General features: G+C 41.8%; 1 protein-coding gene across 8 annotated transcripts in view; it reads right to left on the bottom strand.

The window, feature by feature from the left end:
• AFF2 (ALF transcription elongation factor 2) overlaps positions 1–17,596 on the bottom strand; it is a 352,651-nt gene that overhangs the window by 79,346 nt on the left and 255,709 nt on the right. For all 8 annotated transcript variants that reach the window (XM_040083762.2, XM_040083755.2, XM_040083759.2 and 5 more), the window contains exon 8: positions 8,202–8,253. In XM_040083762.2, the coding sequence (XP_039939696.1) occupies positions 8,202–8,253 (52 nt within the window). The remainder of the gene's footprint in view (positions 1–8,201; positions 8,254–17,596) is intronic.

Raw genomic sequence — 17,596 nt, 5'->3', positions numbered from 1 at the left:
CCACGGCCTGAAGGATCAGTATGTATATGTATAAATATGTGTGTTGTGTTCCTTATTTTTTTTTTCCCCCACTTTACTTCATTGGTTACAGTCTCCTCTACCTGTCCCCTAATGTCAACAGAGGAGATTGTGTTTCTTTCTTGCTAATTGCCTTTGACATGAAGTTGGCAACCTTGCATTTGAGATTCTGTGTGTGATGTTCCCAGTCGGTCTCACCTCGAGGACAAAAAGCCCAATGTTTCTGTATCTAGGACCAAAAACAATGGAGAAGATACTGTCCTCCCCCTGTCACAGTCTTAAAAATGAGGAAAAAAATGAGGAAAAAAGATCGACATTGAAATTGTGGTTTGAAACACCATTTCCTGGAAATTAATTTGTTAGAAATTGATCACAAATGACCAAGGCTTAGTGGATGATAATCCTATTGTGAAAATATAAAAGATTTATTGGTAACTAAAACTCAGCATTTGCCATTGTCTTATTTACTGATGATTTTTCTAAAATGTGTGTTTGGTTCAAGCCTCCAGAAGGCTAACAAATAATTTAAAAATCCATTCCTTGCTGGAATGGATTTACTCCACAGCCACACTTCATCACGCTAATCACACGATTAAAAAATTGAAGATGCAGAAGAAACATAGAAAAAGCCAAGAATCCTTTATAAGAGAAATAAAAAGTTTTCCCCAAACTTCCTGCAAGGAATAAGCAGCAAAAGGCTTTTTCCAAAGAATATCCTTTGACCTTACTGTCCATCTGCAGTCAGTCACCACAATCCGTGTATTGTTCAGTTCCCCAGTTCTAGCAGGAGAACAATCTTTTCTATCCCTGACACTTACCTGAAGAGTGCTGATATTTTGTGGTCTTATTATTAAAGTCTCTCTCTCTCTCCATCAGGTGTAGTTTTAGAGTGCAGTGCCTGATTGTTACTTTTGCAATGTTCACTTGCTCTGCCACACTGGACAGGCAGACACCTCAAGATGCAGCCCCTTGTACCCCTGCCCATTTGCAGTTTCCCCTTCTGATAAAGTCCCTTATCTCATTTCTTTGGGAATCCAACCTATCCTTGGTCTTCTCCCTGCTCTAAGTAAATGAATAGTTCCCTAGACTTGAGGAGCAAAAGGTCAGAGTCACCGAGTACCAGCAGTGGCAGTGAACTGAAGTTGCTGCTGTTCATGCTGCCCATTTATTTCCTGTGCAGGAGATAAAGACTTCGAGGATTTTAATTTATACTGCACATTACATCCATACTGAATGCTAAATGCATTACAAGCAGACAGCAGAGACAACAGAGGCAAGCACACATGAAATAACTTTGCTGACCCCAGCCTGGTTCAGTACATCGCTCAGATGACTTAGCAAATTACTAAATTGCACCCTTCCAAAAATTACTCAATAGTATTGCCATGAAATTGGTAATTTCGAAAAGCTGGCACACTCTCCAGGGGAGCACCCTGCTCAAATGAATTGCACTGTCACGCTGTGGTCCTGACCTGCCCCTGTGTGCAGGGAGATCTCCTCTGGTAAGATTCATCCTGCCAGCACAGAACACAGCACCTACAACCCCAGCAAACCTTGCAGTGGCAGATGAATTCATCCAAAGAAAAATTAAGGTGTTTAGCTATCATTATTGTCCTCTTTCTGGAATACCTCCAGGAGAGATCAACTTTCACTTCTCTCCTTATTCTGGCTGACAGAGGCTAATTACTGGATTTATCATGCCCTTTCCAGCACCTACTTTACGCTTTTTCTGGCCATCTCTAAGTCCCTCCTTCAGCATTTTGCAACCCTCCCTGTGTCAAACCCAGCACTAGTACTATCCTCTATTGGTGTAAAAAACTTCCAGGAATTTAGATTTTTCAGTTCATAGACGGTTGATTAAGCTTTTACAGAAGAGCAATGCTGCAGGTGGCCAGTGCAAGAAAACCAGACACTTCCTTCACCAAAATGCTTCACGAGACATTCATGATAAAAATCCCACTCTCCTTCTGAGGAGAAAAGGGAGATAAATGTGTCCTATGTGGTCAGATTAGTGAGTGTTGAGCACTGAGATGAGATGGCCTGCAGGTATCACAGATTTCAGATTTATTTTACAGGACGGTATGGCCAAGGCTGGCTTTTCTCTTAGCAACAGCAATGCTGGGGTTGAGCAATTCTCTCACCTGCTGCTGCCTCTGCTTTGTTGCCAAAACACTACAGGGCTTTTGCATAAGTAGCACACGTAGCAAGAGGCTCTGGAGAAATGTAATTTCCTCATGCTTATAATAAAGACTGCTTTACAAAAAATTGTGTGCTCAGCCATGCACACACACACACACACAGAGTACACGGCCCGCCCTGTGGACTGAAATTCTCATCTCCCTCTTCTCTCCCAACCCAAAAAGGCTGGCAGATCTCCACCACCAGGTTCTTATGGCTGTGCTGAGGAATGACCTCTCTTTAAGTAGTCACAGAGGCGTCAGGGGGTCTAAAGCTTCTCTCTCACGGGTGATGTCTTACAGTGGGGCTGGCAGAGCTTGGTGGCTTCAGGCTGGTGGCAGAAGGGGACCCAAGAGCTGCCCCTGCTGCAGTGCTGGGGATTATGGAGTGCCTGCTTTCTAGTGGGGAAAAGAGGAGAAGGCCTCTTGAAGATGTATCATGTAAAACTTTTCAGCTAAGGCGTTTCATTCCCACTTTGTTAGGGCTGCCTGCCTGCCAGCATTTCTTTTCCTCTATTGCAGGAGGGCTTTTGACACTGAGCTGTCAGTGTCAACCCATGGAAACACTTGGAAAAGGTGAAGCAGTGGGAGGGATGGAGTTCCTCCAGTTCCTGTGCCGGCCTGGGCAGATGCTGCCCCAGAGCCCAGGCAAGAGCACAGCTGCAAGCTGCAGGGGCAAAGTCCTTCTTGTTGATCTGAACTCCTGGGAGCTCTACAGCAACCACTTTTCCTGTATTAATCCCCTTCCTCACTGATGGATGACCTCCAGGGTAACAACACGAATTCCATGTGATTCTGTGAATTTGAGCAAGTTAAAAGCTCTTGGAAACACTGTGTGTTTTAGTGCTGTGCTATGCTTTTTGCAGGAAGCTCAGCCCAGATCTCAGGGTGATAATATGAAAGCTTCTGCTGATAATAAACAAACTATATGGACTTACATCATTGGCGTGTGAATTATAACCCTAGATATGTCAGTCATCAAATCTCTTAGTACCAAAGATTTGCCCAACAGAACCTGGAGTATTAACTTAAACAGTTGATATATGGTTGCTTCAGCCAGTGTTGTGCACAGTAAAATAATTTGAATAACAATTAAAATGGACTGAGGTAGCAAGAAGGGACATACATCCATGAAAGGATTTTTCATGGTTAGAGACTGACAAGGTTGGAGAATGACTGTATTATCCTAATAGCTTCTGTTTTCATTAATGGCTTAATGAAAACATTTCCCTACGATTATAAAGCATGACTGCAAATCTTAAACACTGGAATGCGTGCTCTTTATCAAACTCACACTGCTGTGGCTACAGCTGACACTGCACCACTCTGGGATTTCAATGGAACCCAATGACAGATAAACTGTTTACATTAAAAGACTCTATCAAAGTTATTTTGCACCTAGTTTCATCCTAATCCATCTGATTTTTCTATAGCTTTGACAAGATGACCTCTCTCACTGTGTGTGCAGTATTGATGTCATTACTGAAGAGCTGTTCTTCAGCCTTTCTGCTGATAACAAAGTAAATGGAAATGTAGAGAAACCTTGGGGAGGTAAACAGCTTTTTCAGGATGCGGCTAAAAAACGGGAAAAAATAAAACTGGTAAGGATATCTATTGTTACAAGGGAAGTGATCACTGCTGCACTTTAAAAAGTGTTTACATGATATGATGAAGGCATATTATGCCTTAGAACTTCATAAATTCTAAAAAAAAATTAACTTGAATAAGGGCATTGAAAGCTCAGCATGTATTTTAAGATTTCAGAGCTCAGCCTATGGCTGATTACCTTTTAAGACTCAGCTAAAAAGTCAAGCATTTTTAATTTAATTACCTAATAACAACCTAGAAAAAAATAATTGTGTTTATGTAAAATACAAACAATAGAGCAGGGCCACGAATCACATGCATGTCTCGTGTTCCTAGGGTTTTCAGAAAAGTGCCAATCACTAAGGGGACAAAAAAAAAAAAAAAAAAATCAAGTAGAAAAGAAAAACATCTTATTGATTTGTTCTGCCAAAACCACTATACACATGAAATACTGAAAATGGAGCAGGTCTGTAACTAGTATCAAAGTTTCTTTGGTTCAAAAACACACAGAACGCTAGCAATGTGCTTTAAATTAAGTACACATTTAAAAGGTTAACAGGACTACTCCTTAGGCAGAAGAACAAAGAGGAGCTGGTTAAAGAAAATTGTGTACACCACAGCTACTTAAAATACTGTATCCAGGCACAACTCATTTGGATGCCTTTGAGCTCAAAGCTTATTTGAATTATACAGAGGTGTTTTAGAGAACAAAAATACTAACCTGTGTTTTATCTAAGCTCTTTCAGCTGAACTGAGCCACTAATTAGAAATCTTCACTACTCTTCCTAATTTCTGACGTACTTTTTTAACAGAGTAACAAAGCCAGCGTCCTTCCTCGGAGAAGAGTGCTAACATTAGCATTTCTGAAATGCCTTGTCATATTTTGCTTTCACAAACAGCGTGTCTGTCATCTGCCCTGACTGCACCTCTTGAACATCCTGTGCCATTCTCAATGCCATACTGACGCATGTGCCAGTGTTCCTCTCAGGGACACCACCACGAGAGCTCACAATCCAGGCAATGCTTACGTGTAACAGCACCTCTCAAATAATACATTAAACACACGTGTACCTGATATTATAAATACGTGACATAAAAATCCATTGGGTTGGTCGGCGTACATATTAAAAACCATTCAAGTGGGTCAAATCGTGGATAACTTGAAACTTTAAAGACAGCAATTTTAATAAAACTGTCAATACAATTTTCTTTGTAAAAACATTTGACACTGATTATGCTGCTTATATTGAAAGAGAAACACAAGGTCTATATCTTCAGATCTTTCATTGAACTGTGAGCGCAGCATCAATAACTGCTTCTCAGCTGTAAATGAAAATTGATTCCAGATCTAACCCATCGTTTTCTGTGTGTCTTTAAATCCCAAATCACCCACAACGAGACAGGAGAAGCAGCATTTTGTCTGTGGGACCAAGCCCGTGTCCCACGGCCAGCCGCACGGTGTGTGCACCGGAGGCACCGCGCTCGTGTTCACACCTGTAAGGTGCACGTAAATGCGAGTGCAGCCCCTCACTGCAAGGGCCAGGAGGTGCCAACCGGAGTTTGCAGCTGGGGTGGAGTCATTGCAACCTGCCTCACGCTCTCCTGCAGTGACCTACGTGGTCCAAAGCTTTCCAGACCTGAAATCTGAAGGCACCCGCAGTGAGCGCCTCGCTGCACCTCCTGCGGGTCGCAGCACAAAGAAACTCACTCAGCAGTTTCTGCATCAAGCCCACAGCTGCCAGAAGGCTAAAGGGAGAAGAACCCACAAAGTTTCCATGCAATTTGGCACTAGGAGGATGAATTTGCAGTCAGCTCTCACTTGCTGAAGCCTCTCAAGCCCTCTGGGGTGGAATTAAAGCGTAGTCTCCTTCATCATTTTCTTGGTGGTTTGTTGCTGGGCCATCATCATGTGTGTGCCTTAACCAAAATAAACTTCACACTTACATTAAGGAGGGTTCTCCAAATCACTTCTATAACTTTTAGGAGCAATTCCCAGTTTATTCAAAATTCTGTTTGAAAAGGGAATGCCAAAACAAGGCAACATGATCAGTAACAGCCTCGCTGATTCCATATTTATTAATAACTTCCACTGAATTCAACCTGGTAGTTCCTATCCTACCCAGAAATGAAGCTCAACTCCTCAGTTACGTGACTGACTGGAGCTATTGTGTGTTGTGCTCCTCCCCAGCGGTGGGGAGAAAAGGAGGGAGATCTGTAACACCTGAAAGAGTAGGAGGCCCCACAAACCCCTGAGTAAATGCAACACGATTCATAAATGAGGGTGCTCGTTCACAGGAGTGAGGGAGGAAAACAGAAGAGCTTTGTTTCTTGCAGCCAAGTTTCTAACAATCTTCCACCCTGACAAATGGACTACTGCTGGTCTCAGGACACGGGCTGATAGATCAAACTCTCCCCACATACTACAGACTTTCACTAGAAGTTGATATCCAGGTACGTTTATGGATCAGTGTCACTACTGCCCTGTAAAAATTGAAGGGTCCCATAGCAATCCCCAGAGGATAAATCCTAGGGCTCCCTGCTGACCACTGTTCCCAAAGGATTTTGATTTCCTTAAAATTAGAGTAGAAATAAAGCAAACAAACTTGATTATTACATCCTGTGTTGGGGGTTTTTTTGAATAAAAATGAGTAAATGCCAGCTCAAGCTTCACATTGGCTGCAGGCTTATAGCAGAAGAAAACATAGACTGTAAAGACAATGATTCAATTTCCTTACAGAAGCGCTGCATAAACTGCTAGAATGGTTTTGAGCTGAGAGTTTTAATCTCTTCTTTCCCTGCCAGAATGAGCACATGTGTACACCTGAATAACAACAGTCCTTTGACTGCAGAATATTTATGTTGAAAAAGCCCTTGAAGTTACTTTACTGTTGTTTATGTGTCTGACCAGTGGGCCAGATCAACCTTTCTTCCAATTTCCAACCCCCTCTCCTTAAAGAGATGTGGCAGAGGCTGCTGACGTGCAATGAGTGAGAGATGCAGCAGAATCCTGCTGCTCAGCATTGCCAGGCCTTAGCCTGCCAAAAATATAAAGGCAGACACTCAGAGTCATTCACTCAGGAAACCTGAAAAGCTGTGAGCTCTATAATTTTGTCTATGCCCTCTTTGTCTTACAAGCAGAAGAGATGCAACCATACTCATGTGGGGTACACAGCAAAGCTGAAGGCTCCCTTGAAGTGCAGGGCATTTGAGAAATGTTCTCAGTGTGCTTGTGTCCAGTTATTTGGAATCCCTGAGGATGCAGTCAGGTAATGCATGACACCAAACTGGGAGCACAGTGGTGGCCTTGGTAGTGCTCAGTTAAGGGTTGGACTTGATGATCTTGGGAGATAATTTCTGGCTTCAGAAGACAGTGAGAGCCCTGCCAGAGCTAAAAATCACTGATTTGTATGACTAAGGGGTCAACTCTCACCAGAAGGTAAATCTTTCCTGGAATGACCCTGAAGGATGGATGAGGTAGGCTGAAGGAGAACATTTAGGCGGTTTAAAAATAAATAAGAAAGAACGATTGGCCTATAATTAACATTTCCCAGACTGAACAGATGATCTTATGCTGCATTATAGCATTACCTTCCTCTCTTTTGCAAATGTTTAAACATTTGAGCCTATTGCATAGATAAAGTAAAATGAAGGATGAAGTTAACACAAAATTTCATTTTTTTTTTCTGATAAGAATGTTGAGAATATGAATTTCACCAGCTTTCTTTCCTAGCAATATCCATAAATATTTATAAAGTGGGAAGGATAGAGAATGACATGAGCCAGTTTTCTGAAAATGGTTCTTCATTAACATCCCAAGAACGTGGAGAAACTTTCAGTTTTGATTCAGAGCTACATGCTGAGGGCTTTCCCTTTCACAAACGGGAGTCACTGGGTTACTGTGGCCTCCCAACCCTTGACTCTCTGGCTGGAACAAAAACTTACAGACCAAAATTTCCTGCGTGGGCTTGTCTAAACAGATTGCAAAGAGCAAACAAACTCTGCAGTTGTGTTGGTGCTGCTTTTACACACGCTTCCAAAAAGCTCATCAATTCAGGAAATGGGTGCAAAGCAGGGGAGGCTGTTCCACAGTTAGCTTGCTACAGCGGAGGGCAGAGGTACAGAACGCATCAGCTCTTCCTGGGTGATGCTCCATGGGGCCTCTAATTCAAAGGTTAATAAGTCATATTTTGGTTTAGTTTGATCCACTTCACAAAGTCAGCCAGCAAAACTGGAATACATTCCTGTTTGAGAGTGTTTCCTCTAACGAGAAGGAAGCAAACAAGGTTGAAGCTAATGGATGCTGCAGCACACCAGAATGCTTTTGATGCAAATACAGTAAGCAAACACACAAACAGATCCAACCAATGAGATAACTCTCTCAGTTTAAATGGTCTATGCACTTATATTAGATGTATTTACCTGTTCACTGTCATCTTCATCACTGCTGAGTTTCAGGTCATCCTCAAGCATTCTGAAAAAAAGGAGAAACAATACAGAATTACATTTAAGGAATTAACTTTATGCACAATGGGCCAAATCTACACCTCAGCAAAGTCAAAGGAAAAATTCTCTTTCAATTCACAACAGCAAAATCAGACCTAAGGTAAGTAAACTGATGAATAGTCTATGTATATAGGTATTAGTGCTTCTTTGTGATTCCAAGGAAGAACAAATAACTTTCAGACTCTTCCATCATGAAATTTGGCAGTCAGCTGTTTTTTCATGTCCTCTTTTACTTCCACATTCTCTCACAGGGATTAGTCCACATACACCTGTATGTGCTTCTAAATCAGAAGAGAAATTCATCCCTGAGACTGCTAAAAACTGAGAAAAAGTCATCCGTGCTTCATTCTCAGTCTGGGGCACCACCAATTTCCTTCCTGGTACCAATCTCTACCTCATCAAACTGAGACTGCAAAGTGGCTAAGAGCAAGAAGAGGAGGTGCTTGTTTGAGGTTTGATGTTGCTGTTAGTGTCCAAAGGCAGAGCAAACATTTCCCAAGCTGGGAACCTGCCAGTTCATACCCCCATTTTTATTTATTTATTCATTTTTTTAATACAGGGAAATCTCACAGGCTTGGTTAAAGGGAAGGAAGCTCCTAAAAGTCGTGGCTGTCCCTTTGCCTCCTTCCCTTCCTTTGGCAAAAGAAAGACTTGAATTGCAAATTACTGTATTAACACTCACATCACTTCTTTTAATCCAAGACTTGGGGGTAGGAAACTGCGTTATTTGCTGCTACAGAGACAGAAAAGGGATCTCATTGGGGATCTGTCTACCTAGGGAGACCAGCAGTCACCAAACAAACTCCTGTGTAACTTCCCAGATATTCATGCTTTGACCTGTGCTGATAATCATCTGGGCACACTTCTCCCTCACACCCATCTCTTCACCTTGACAGATTTCCTCATCCCAGGGTGACGTAGGAATGAATTGGCACATCTCCCTCCCACCTGCTGCTGCAGCAGCCACTAAAGCCCCAGATCCTCCCTTCTGCCAGCCCCAGCTCCTTTACCCACGGCAGGAGGCTTGCAAATTGCAATTATTGTTTCCTTTCTGCCTTGATGGGGACTGAAGTCTATGATTTTTTATTGTTAGCCTTTAAATAACTCTAGCAATCAATGGATGTTCTGTTAGAGAGGTTGGTTTTTGTTTTTTGGGTTTTTTTTGTTTGAAGACTACCAATAAATCATGGAAGCCTCCTGACACACAGAATTTTAAAGAGGGGGACAATAATCCCCAATGTGGGAATTTTAGAAAATTTTAGAAGCCCTGATGGTGCCCTTAAAAAGCAAAGGAGATCTTTAAACTGGTTTGTGAGCCACCTGCCTTTCAGTGACCTCTGCTGTCGGGAAACCCAGTGGTTACAAAATATCTGGACACATAACTCCCAGTCATTAGCATCCTGAAAAATGGGTGATGCCTCCCTGCAATATGTGAACCCGTAAAAGTACGACTGCAGCATGGATTTAAAATTAAAAAAATATCTTCTAAAAGTTACTATTTCCGGTGAGGTTGACCTTGTCTGGATGCCAGGTGCCCACCAAAGCTGCTCTGTCTCTCCTCATCCGGACAGGAGAGAGAAAATGTGACAGAAGCCTTGTGGGTCGAGAAAAGGACAGGGAGAGATCACTCAGCAATTACTGCCATGGGCAAAACAGCCCCGACCGGGGGAAACCAATTACAAGTATTGCCAATGAAATCCGAGTGGGACAAGGAGAAAGAAAACCAAAGGGTAGAACACCTTGCCCTCATCCTTCCCTTCTTCCTGGGCTGGACTCCACTGCTGATTTTCTCTGCCTCGCCCGTCACAGTGGTGCAGGGGATGGATGGGAATGGGGGTGATGGTCAGGTCATTGCTCCTTGTCCCTGCAGGTCCTTTCTGCTCAGGGGAAGGGTCAGAAAAGGGAACTGCTCAGGGAATTTGCCAGGGAAGGGGATTTGCTCCTCTTACACTTCCCCTCTTCCTCCAGCCTGGGGTCCCCCTGCAGGAGCCAGCCCCTCTTGAATGTCTCCCACCCGAGTCCTTCCCACAGGCTGCAGCTCTTCAGGAACCATTCCCTCTGTGGGCACATCCTCCAGGCACAGGCTGCTCCCGTGTGGGTCGCCACGGGGTCACAAGTCCTGGCAGCAAACCTGCTCCAGCAAAAAATGCTCCAGCCTGGGCTTCTCTGTCTACAGGGACACAGGATCTGCAGCAGAGCCCTCCCATGGGGCCAGAGCCTCCTGTGAGCATCCCCTGCTCTGGTGTGGGCTGGATCCCTGCTCCCCATGGACCCCCACAGCTGCTGCCTGTCCATGGGCAGCACCAGGGGCTGCAGGGGAACCTCTGCTCGGGCACCTGGAGCACCTCCTGCCCCTCCTGCCCTGCCTGGCTGCTCCTCTCACATATTCTCACTCCTCTTTCAGCTGCTGTTGCACAGCAGTTTCCCCCCTTTCTAAAACCTGGGCTGAGCCCTGGCTGGTGGCAGGTCCATCCTGGAGGCTGGCATTGGCTCTGCTGGAAATGGGGGAAGCTTCTCACCAAAGCCACCCCTGCATCCCCCCGCTACCAAAACCTCGCCATTCAAACCCCAAACTCAATTTTTCAGGGATATGTAATCTATCCACAGCCCCTGATTGTTATCTGCAAGTCTCCTTACACCAGAAGGACAATACCCCCAGGAAACTGAGACCATTTTCATACAGGACTACATCATCCTGACTCTTCACTCTAATTCAATCCTTCACTCCTACTTTTGAACCTGCATTTCACTTTAATGTGTAAATTATCCACTGCTTTAAAGCATCACTGCTAGATAATGCATTCTATTGTTTTTTGGTGTTTTTTTTTTTTTTAATGCAGATTTAAGTTGATATAATGCAAAGATCTTTTCATGAATGAAACCCAAAGGGTGCTACGTTTTCTTTCTTTCAGCTGTTGGGTGGTTTGGGTTTTGGTTCCTTTTTTATTTCATTTATTTATTTATTTATTTATTTATTTATTAATTTGTTACACGTTAAATTCCTTTTTGACATACCACAGTAGAAATAAACCAAAAAGGACAAAAGAAATTCCATACTGGATAAACGGAAAGAACAAAAGAAGAAAACATTAAAAAGATAAATGGATACACTTACTAAACTAAGCCTACAGCCATGTGAAATGGCTGATTAATAACTGTCCTCGTACAGCCCATACTACAGATACCTTCTAACAAGTACAGCAAGTGCAAGACATGTTTATTGAATATTGAAAAATATAAAATTGATATAAAACATGATTAGTAGGAAGGACAACTGTTAGAGTTGGTTTCAGAGAAACTAAATTTGCAGGATTTATGAGTTCCCTTCAAGAGACTAATAGATGTTTAGACAACTAGAGAGAGGAAAAAAAATTGGATTTTGGCATTTCTTTAGCAGTTCCAAGCTTATCACTTGGAGTACATAATTCTTCTTAGGCCGTTCTGCTAAATGAAGAATATGTCATCCCATTCAGTTCCAAAACTCAAAGCTTAAACAACTAAACTAACCAGCTTCTAAAATGCATCACACTCCTCTGGCAGATGGAATAATTAAAGAGAAACTGAGTATATTATCAACCAGAAATGTATGGTAGCCAGAGAAGTGAGGAAATAAATTAAATATACACAGTACATGCAAATGTAGAATGCTGAACATTTCAAAGAACCTGCTCCCAGGAGAATATTGGCTAGAAAAAGTAATATTTTACAGAACGCAGAGGACTGGATGGTGCTCCACAATTTTAGAAGTGCTTAATATTCTGAAGACATGGGTCACAGTAGCTTGTACTGTTTAATGTTTCTATTAACTCTCATTTATAAGCAAGTACCATCTGATTGCACTCAAAGCCCAATAAGGACTTTTTAAGATTGCCAGCAACCTTAATTCAAGGTGACTATTCCACTATCGTATCTAGAAAGGTATTTTAGCTTCAAAGCCCTGAGACAGAAGAGCTCTGTATCTACAGCTCTCCAAAACACTGTCTGGATGGAATGAATGTGAAATTAGGCACTCTTGAGTGAGAGGTCCCTCTAAACACCCATATGATCTATTCTGCTCCATGTAATTGTTCACCTCAGAAGCACCCAGACTGGAGATTACAGAGAATATTTGTTATTAAGATCAGGGCAGCTATTAATAAAGGCCAATTTGGAGGCTATGTTAAAATGACAATGAATACTGCCAATGAGGGCAAATCAAAGAGAAAACTGCCTGAATCAGAGAGCTACCTCCAGGGGTGTTATGAATTCATTTTATTTCCTATTCTTCTCTGACCCAGCTGACACTATTATTGAATATACACGCACTTGTTTGTCTTTTCATCCATAGCTAATGCAAAACACCACTTTAGGGAAAGAACAGGATTAAGTACGATTTTTTATTTCATTATTAGAGCAGTGCCTTTCACTGTAACAGCTGAAGTTGTGTCAGCACATTTATTATAATCTACAATTTTCAGAGGTTTATAATTTGGAATGTGAAATTATTGCAAAGCAGGAATGTTGGGACAAAGCAACACATTTATCTGTGGTGTAAGTAGGGGCAATCTCATTGACTGACTACAATACCCACTTCCTCCAGGGATGAATTTGCTCCCAAAGCAGATTGTTCCTACATTACAAATTTAGCTAGACAAATGGCTGAACAAGGGTTTTATTAGGATGGGTTCTGTAAAAGTCACACTAGAAATAGTAAGAACACGAACACTGAAATGGGACTTGTAGCCCATCCTGACTTTTGAGTTCAGGGGATGTTTTGTGCACACCAGACCTGCTGATTTGGGATCCTGTCAACAAGCAGCTGAGGATTTGATTACAAGACACGTGACAATTCACTCCCTGAAAAAGCACTAGCACATTATTACTCCATTTCAGTCACTTTTACAGAAGACTCTGAACTCAAAGGAGGATTTTCACTGCATCCTTTTTTTTTTTTTCCTGGTTTAATGTATAACATATTTAAATGTTTTTAACGAATGACTGAGGTCCTGATTGCTGGTAGACTTCTGAGAAAGCTGTGCATTCCCTCCTGCTCCGGTTGTGGAGGGCTGGCATGGGAGTCTGCTGGTTTTTTAGTGACTTGTTTGGTGATACAGCTTCCTTAAGGAGGAGGTGTTTAAAAGGCAGCATGGCTAGGATAAGGTTCTGCATGTCTAATTTGCTCTGGGATCAGTTCACCACCGCACTGGGGCTCCCTCCAACGTGAAAAAATCCTTGTGGGAATGGAAAGGATGGAGGAAAGGGAAGAGGATGTTGCAAGCAGACAGCCAAGGGAATACTGGGCAATTCCCTAAGCCTGAGCTGCCCAGAAAATAACTCACTCATGTCAAACCACATCTGTACAAAATGCATATCCCATCTGAGTCACAGCACAGCAAAAACAAGTGTTGCTTCTGCAGGGAGGAGGACAGGCAGTGGTGTTAACCAGACACACAGACATGCCACTCTGTTCTTGCCAGGTTTGTCTCTGGTAAAATGGGAATACATTTCTAAGACTTCTGTGCTACAACTAGTTATTCCACTCGATATGAAATAGAGAGTTTGACTGTCACAGCAAGTTTCAAACTTGTGAAACTTAATAAGACTTAATCCAGGACAGGCAGGAATCTAATAAATGACTTTGGGGTGAAAAAAGCAGTACGCTGAGTTATGAAGCCCTTGTCATTCCTGTTTGCAGCAATATTCCTGCAGAGGGAACACAGCCCATGCAAATAGTGACTAGCACTGAGATGTAACCTTTTCTAGCCCTGAACCTGCATGGAAATAAGGCCATCAGTTCAACACAATCTCTGCTGGTTTACCCCATGGACTTCATACACAACTTGTTTTTCATTTTCCTAGTGCATTTCTCTGTAGTATATAAGGCTTCTCCAAGAGTGGTAACTCAAAAGGTATCATGCAAATGACAAACTCTATAATGGAATTCAGATGTATTTCAAGAATGTGCTGCACACACTGGAGCACAATTTTATCATTTATCAAGGGGGAAGAAGGGGGCTTATGTGTGTGAAAACATCTAACAATAGATTTCCCCAGAGAAGTTCATAATACAGTGAACAAAAAACTGAGGAAATGAAAATAAACGGTAGAGTAATTCCAAAGGAAAAAAGAAGATCTTTTGTTTTAAAACATCCCATCAATAAATCTTGAAACCTTATATTCATTCTTTCGCTGAAATGTGCAAGTCATCCTTACATTATTTCCTCTGAGATACTGTAAGAGTTATGGTAAAAGAAAATCTCAGAAGATTAAATGGAATTTACAAGCACCATTTACCTTAATAGTCAGGACCATTTGTCCAGCAATTTTATACATACTTAAATATAATTTATTAATTTTCCCTTCTCCTCATCCACCGTTTTCTTTCATTACGTTTTTTGTCAATGATGAAGTCAGCCTTGCACACTGTTCCTCACAGAAGCAACTTCTGCTCATTAAAGCAGTTTCAGTGGCCTGAGTGGGGTGAATTTGCTGAAGGTACAGATCAACCCCTCAGCCCGTGGCCTGAAATCGCCTCCCCTCGGAAAGGACTGCAGCCAAGTTTTGTGTCTCCGTTACAGCACAACCTGCGAGCAGCAGAGGTGCCTGCTCCCTTCCCTGCCACCGCAAAAGCACTGATTATCCTGCTGCCATGGCCAGGGATGGAGAAGGATGGCTCGCTAGGACACACTCCATCCTGTGTTGTCACATGCAGCCTCAGTGCTCCTGGCACCGTATCAGTAATTAGTGTAATTACAGCTGGTGAGAGAGAAGTAACCCCTGTGGTTTTCTATTAGGTACCTCACAATTAGAGAGTGCACTTCATTACTCATCTCTCCGTATCATCTCTTAATTTCAAAAGGATTAAGCAAAATTAATTCTTTCAGGAGAAGAATTTCTTTATCCAGCCATCCATTAATGTCTATGGATAAAAAAAGCTCTTCCAGGCATCTAAGATATTAAGTTGCTACCTAAGTGCATTATAACTACTGCTCTGTTGACAGGCATTTTGTGTTTCATTAAAGCTGAGACAAGAACTTTGGGAGGAGGGAGAAACCTGCTGCCAGATTTTATGGGAATCTGTATGCTTAGCACAAATAACACTCTGGTATATCCAGATGACTTCACCTCTCTGTTGAGCTTCAATTCTGCTTGCAAACAACGCTTCCAACAGAATGGGATCTGCACTGGGTCAAAATATTTTAAGTGTAAGAAGAAGTTGCAAAAAAAAATCACAGAGAGGAGTACCCTTGTGTTTCAAGCTGGTGAGTTGGTATTATGGCCTTAATAACATTCATACCACTGGCTTAGGAAAATGCAATCTCCTTCCCCTTGTGTCTCCCTCACTGCCCAGAGACTCTCCAGTAGCACACACCATCTCTGCTTGGCAAGTTCAGAATATGATGTATCATTGAAGCAAAAAGAGGGGGGGAGAAAGAGAGAAAAGAGACACAAGAACAAAGAAAAGCATGGTTCCAGGAAAAACACAGGGAGTGACTAATAGTTTCTAAAAATGTCAGTGTAAAATGTGCATTCTTAGAGCTTGTGAAGAATAAAAATGAGTACCCACCTTTGTTAGTGTGCTCAATTCTGACAGTGTGCACAAAGCTTTTACTATTTTCCCTTTGATAAACTGCAATGGCTGATATAATTTTGGGTTCTGCTATTTATCAAGAGCAATATATAGTCCAAGAGCCATTTCTGTGATACATACTCATTTCCAATACATTCCACATGAAAAACACCTGCTTACTCCAACCATATTTGATTAAAAGTGTCTCCTAGCCAGAGCACCACTATTTTCTCTGGTAAACAAGCCTTCAGTTGGCATATTTACACAGAAAGGCTACAGGAACTTAGCACACAGTTAAACAATGATTGATAATTCTACCATAACTTGCAAAGGTGACTTAAAAAAAAAAAAAATCATACCAGAAAAATATATTAATGAAATTTGTTCAACAAGGAACGAAATAACACAGGACTGGCTCATCTACCCAATGTTCTCCAGTGCATATGACCCTGCAAGTGGGTCTGGCTTCTTCATTTCTGTGCAAATGAGCAACTACTTAATAAAACTGTAAAGGAGTTCTTGTTCCAAAGGAAGGCTCAAGATATTTAATAACGACTGGTGGAAGGAAGGCAGAGGGTAGAAGGTTGGTCACAAGGAACATGAGCAAGTACCAAGGGCTGGTGTGTGCAATGGAGAAATGACCAGGACTTTGAGGGCTGCAAAGGCACTACACCTCTACAAAAAATACTGCTGGACCATGCCTGGCACACAGGGTGCTGCAAGGATGATCATCATCAAAAATCCCCACAGAAAGCAAAGATAAGGTGGTCTTGGGGAAGGTGAGCTTCGTCTTCACTAATTCGTGATCAGTTTTTAAAGACTCCTTTGTACCAGCAAAATCCTACACCAAGGATCCACAGCTTTCCTGGTACAGACTTTGCAAACACAAATGAATCTTCAGTAAGACTGTTCACTTCTACCCCTAAATGAACATTCTGTTGATCAGTCTAAAAATGTATAAACAGATGAATCCAAGCAGCACTAAAACTAATGTAAATATAGGGGATAAAACCAAGCAAGACTAAAACTAATATAAATAGATTGGATAAATGAAAAAAAAAAAAAACCAACCAAAACTTAAATAATTTCTGAATCAGGATGATTTATAAGTTACTGCATATGCATGAGAGAAATCAAGTACCAAGCACGGTGCTGAAAACACTGACTCATGCAAATAATCCCTGCTCCTGCAAGCACTATTTTTCAGGCTCAGATCCAAACACAATGCCTGACACTGTTTGCTCTGATAATCACTCTAAGATAAACAGATACGAATAACTGCAAATACTTCCAAGCATTTCCTTTCACTTATAATGTAAAAAGAAAAATTAGAGGATAAAATGAGAATGTATGTTTCCACTTTCAGATTTCATACATCATTAATTCTGTAAAAATATATCCATCTTCATGCTGATAGTTCTTTTTGCTTGGCAAGCCTGAAGAATGCAATATGCTAGATAACCTGATTGAAAATTTGATCCTATTGTTTAACAAAATGAGGGTTGTTTCATAAGGGGCTCCACCATGTCTGTGCACATTTTCCCCTAAGTAACAGTGTAAGACTTGTATTTCCCCAGACAGCTGAACATTTAGGTTGATGTACTTGGCCGCAGATCCAATCTTGCTCTGGCTATAATACAGGAGAATTTTCCTCAGCATTCTGAATTATGGCACCGAAATAATTTAACGGTGCCTTCTGTGCGTGTTGCACAAGTTTCCTGATAGGGTTAGCTCTTACTGAAAGTTTGCTTACCCTACAAAT

This window comes from Hirundo rustica, chromosome 21 (genome assembly GCF_015227805.2).
Source record: "Hirundo rustica isolate bHirRus1 chromosome 21, bHirRus1.pri.v3, whole genome shotgun sequence".
NCBI classification, from domain to species: Eukaryota; Metazoa; Chordata; class Aves; order Passeriformes; family Hirundinidae; genus Hirundo; species Hirundo rustica.
The sequence above is the reverse complement of the archived record's forward strand: the minus strand, read 5'-3'. Positions and strand labels throughout refer to the sequence as shown.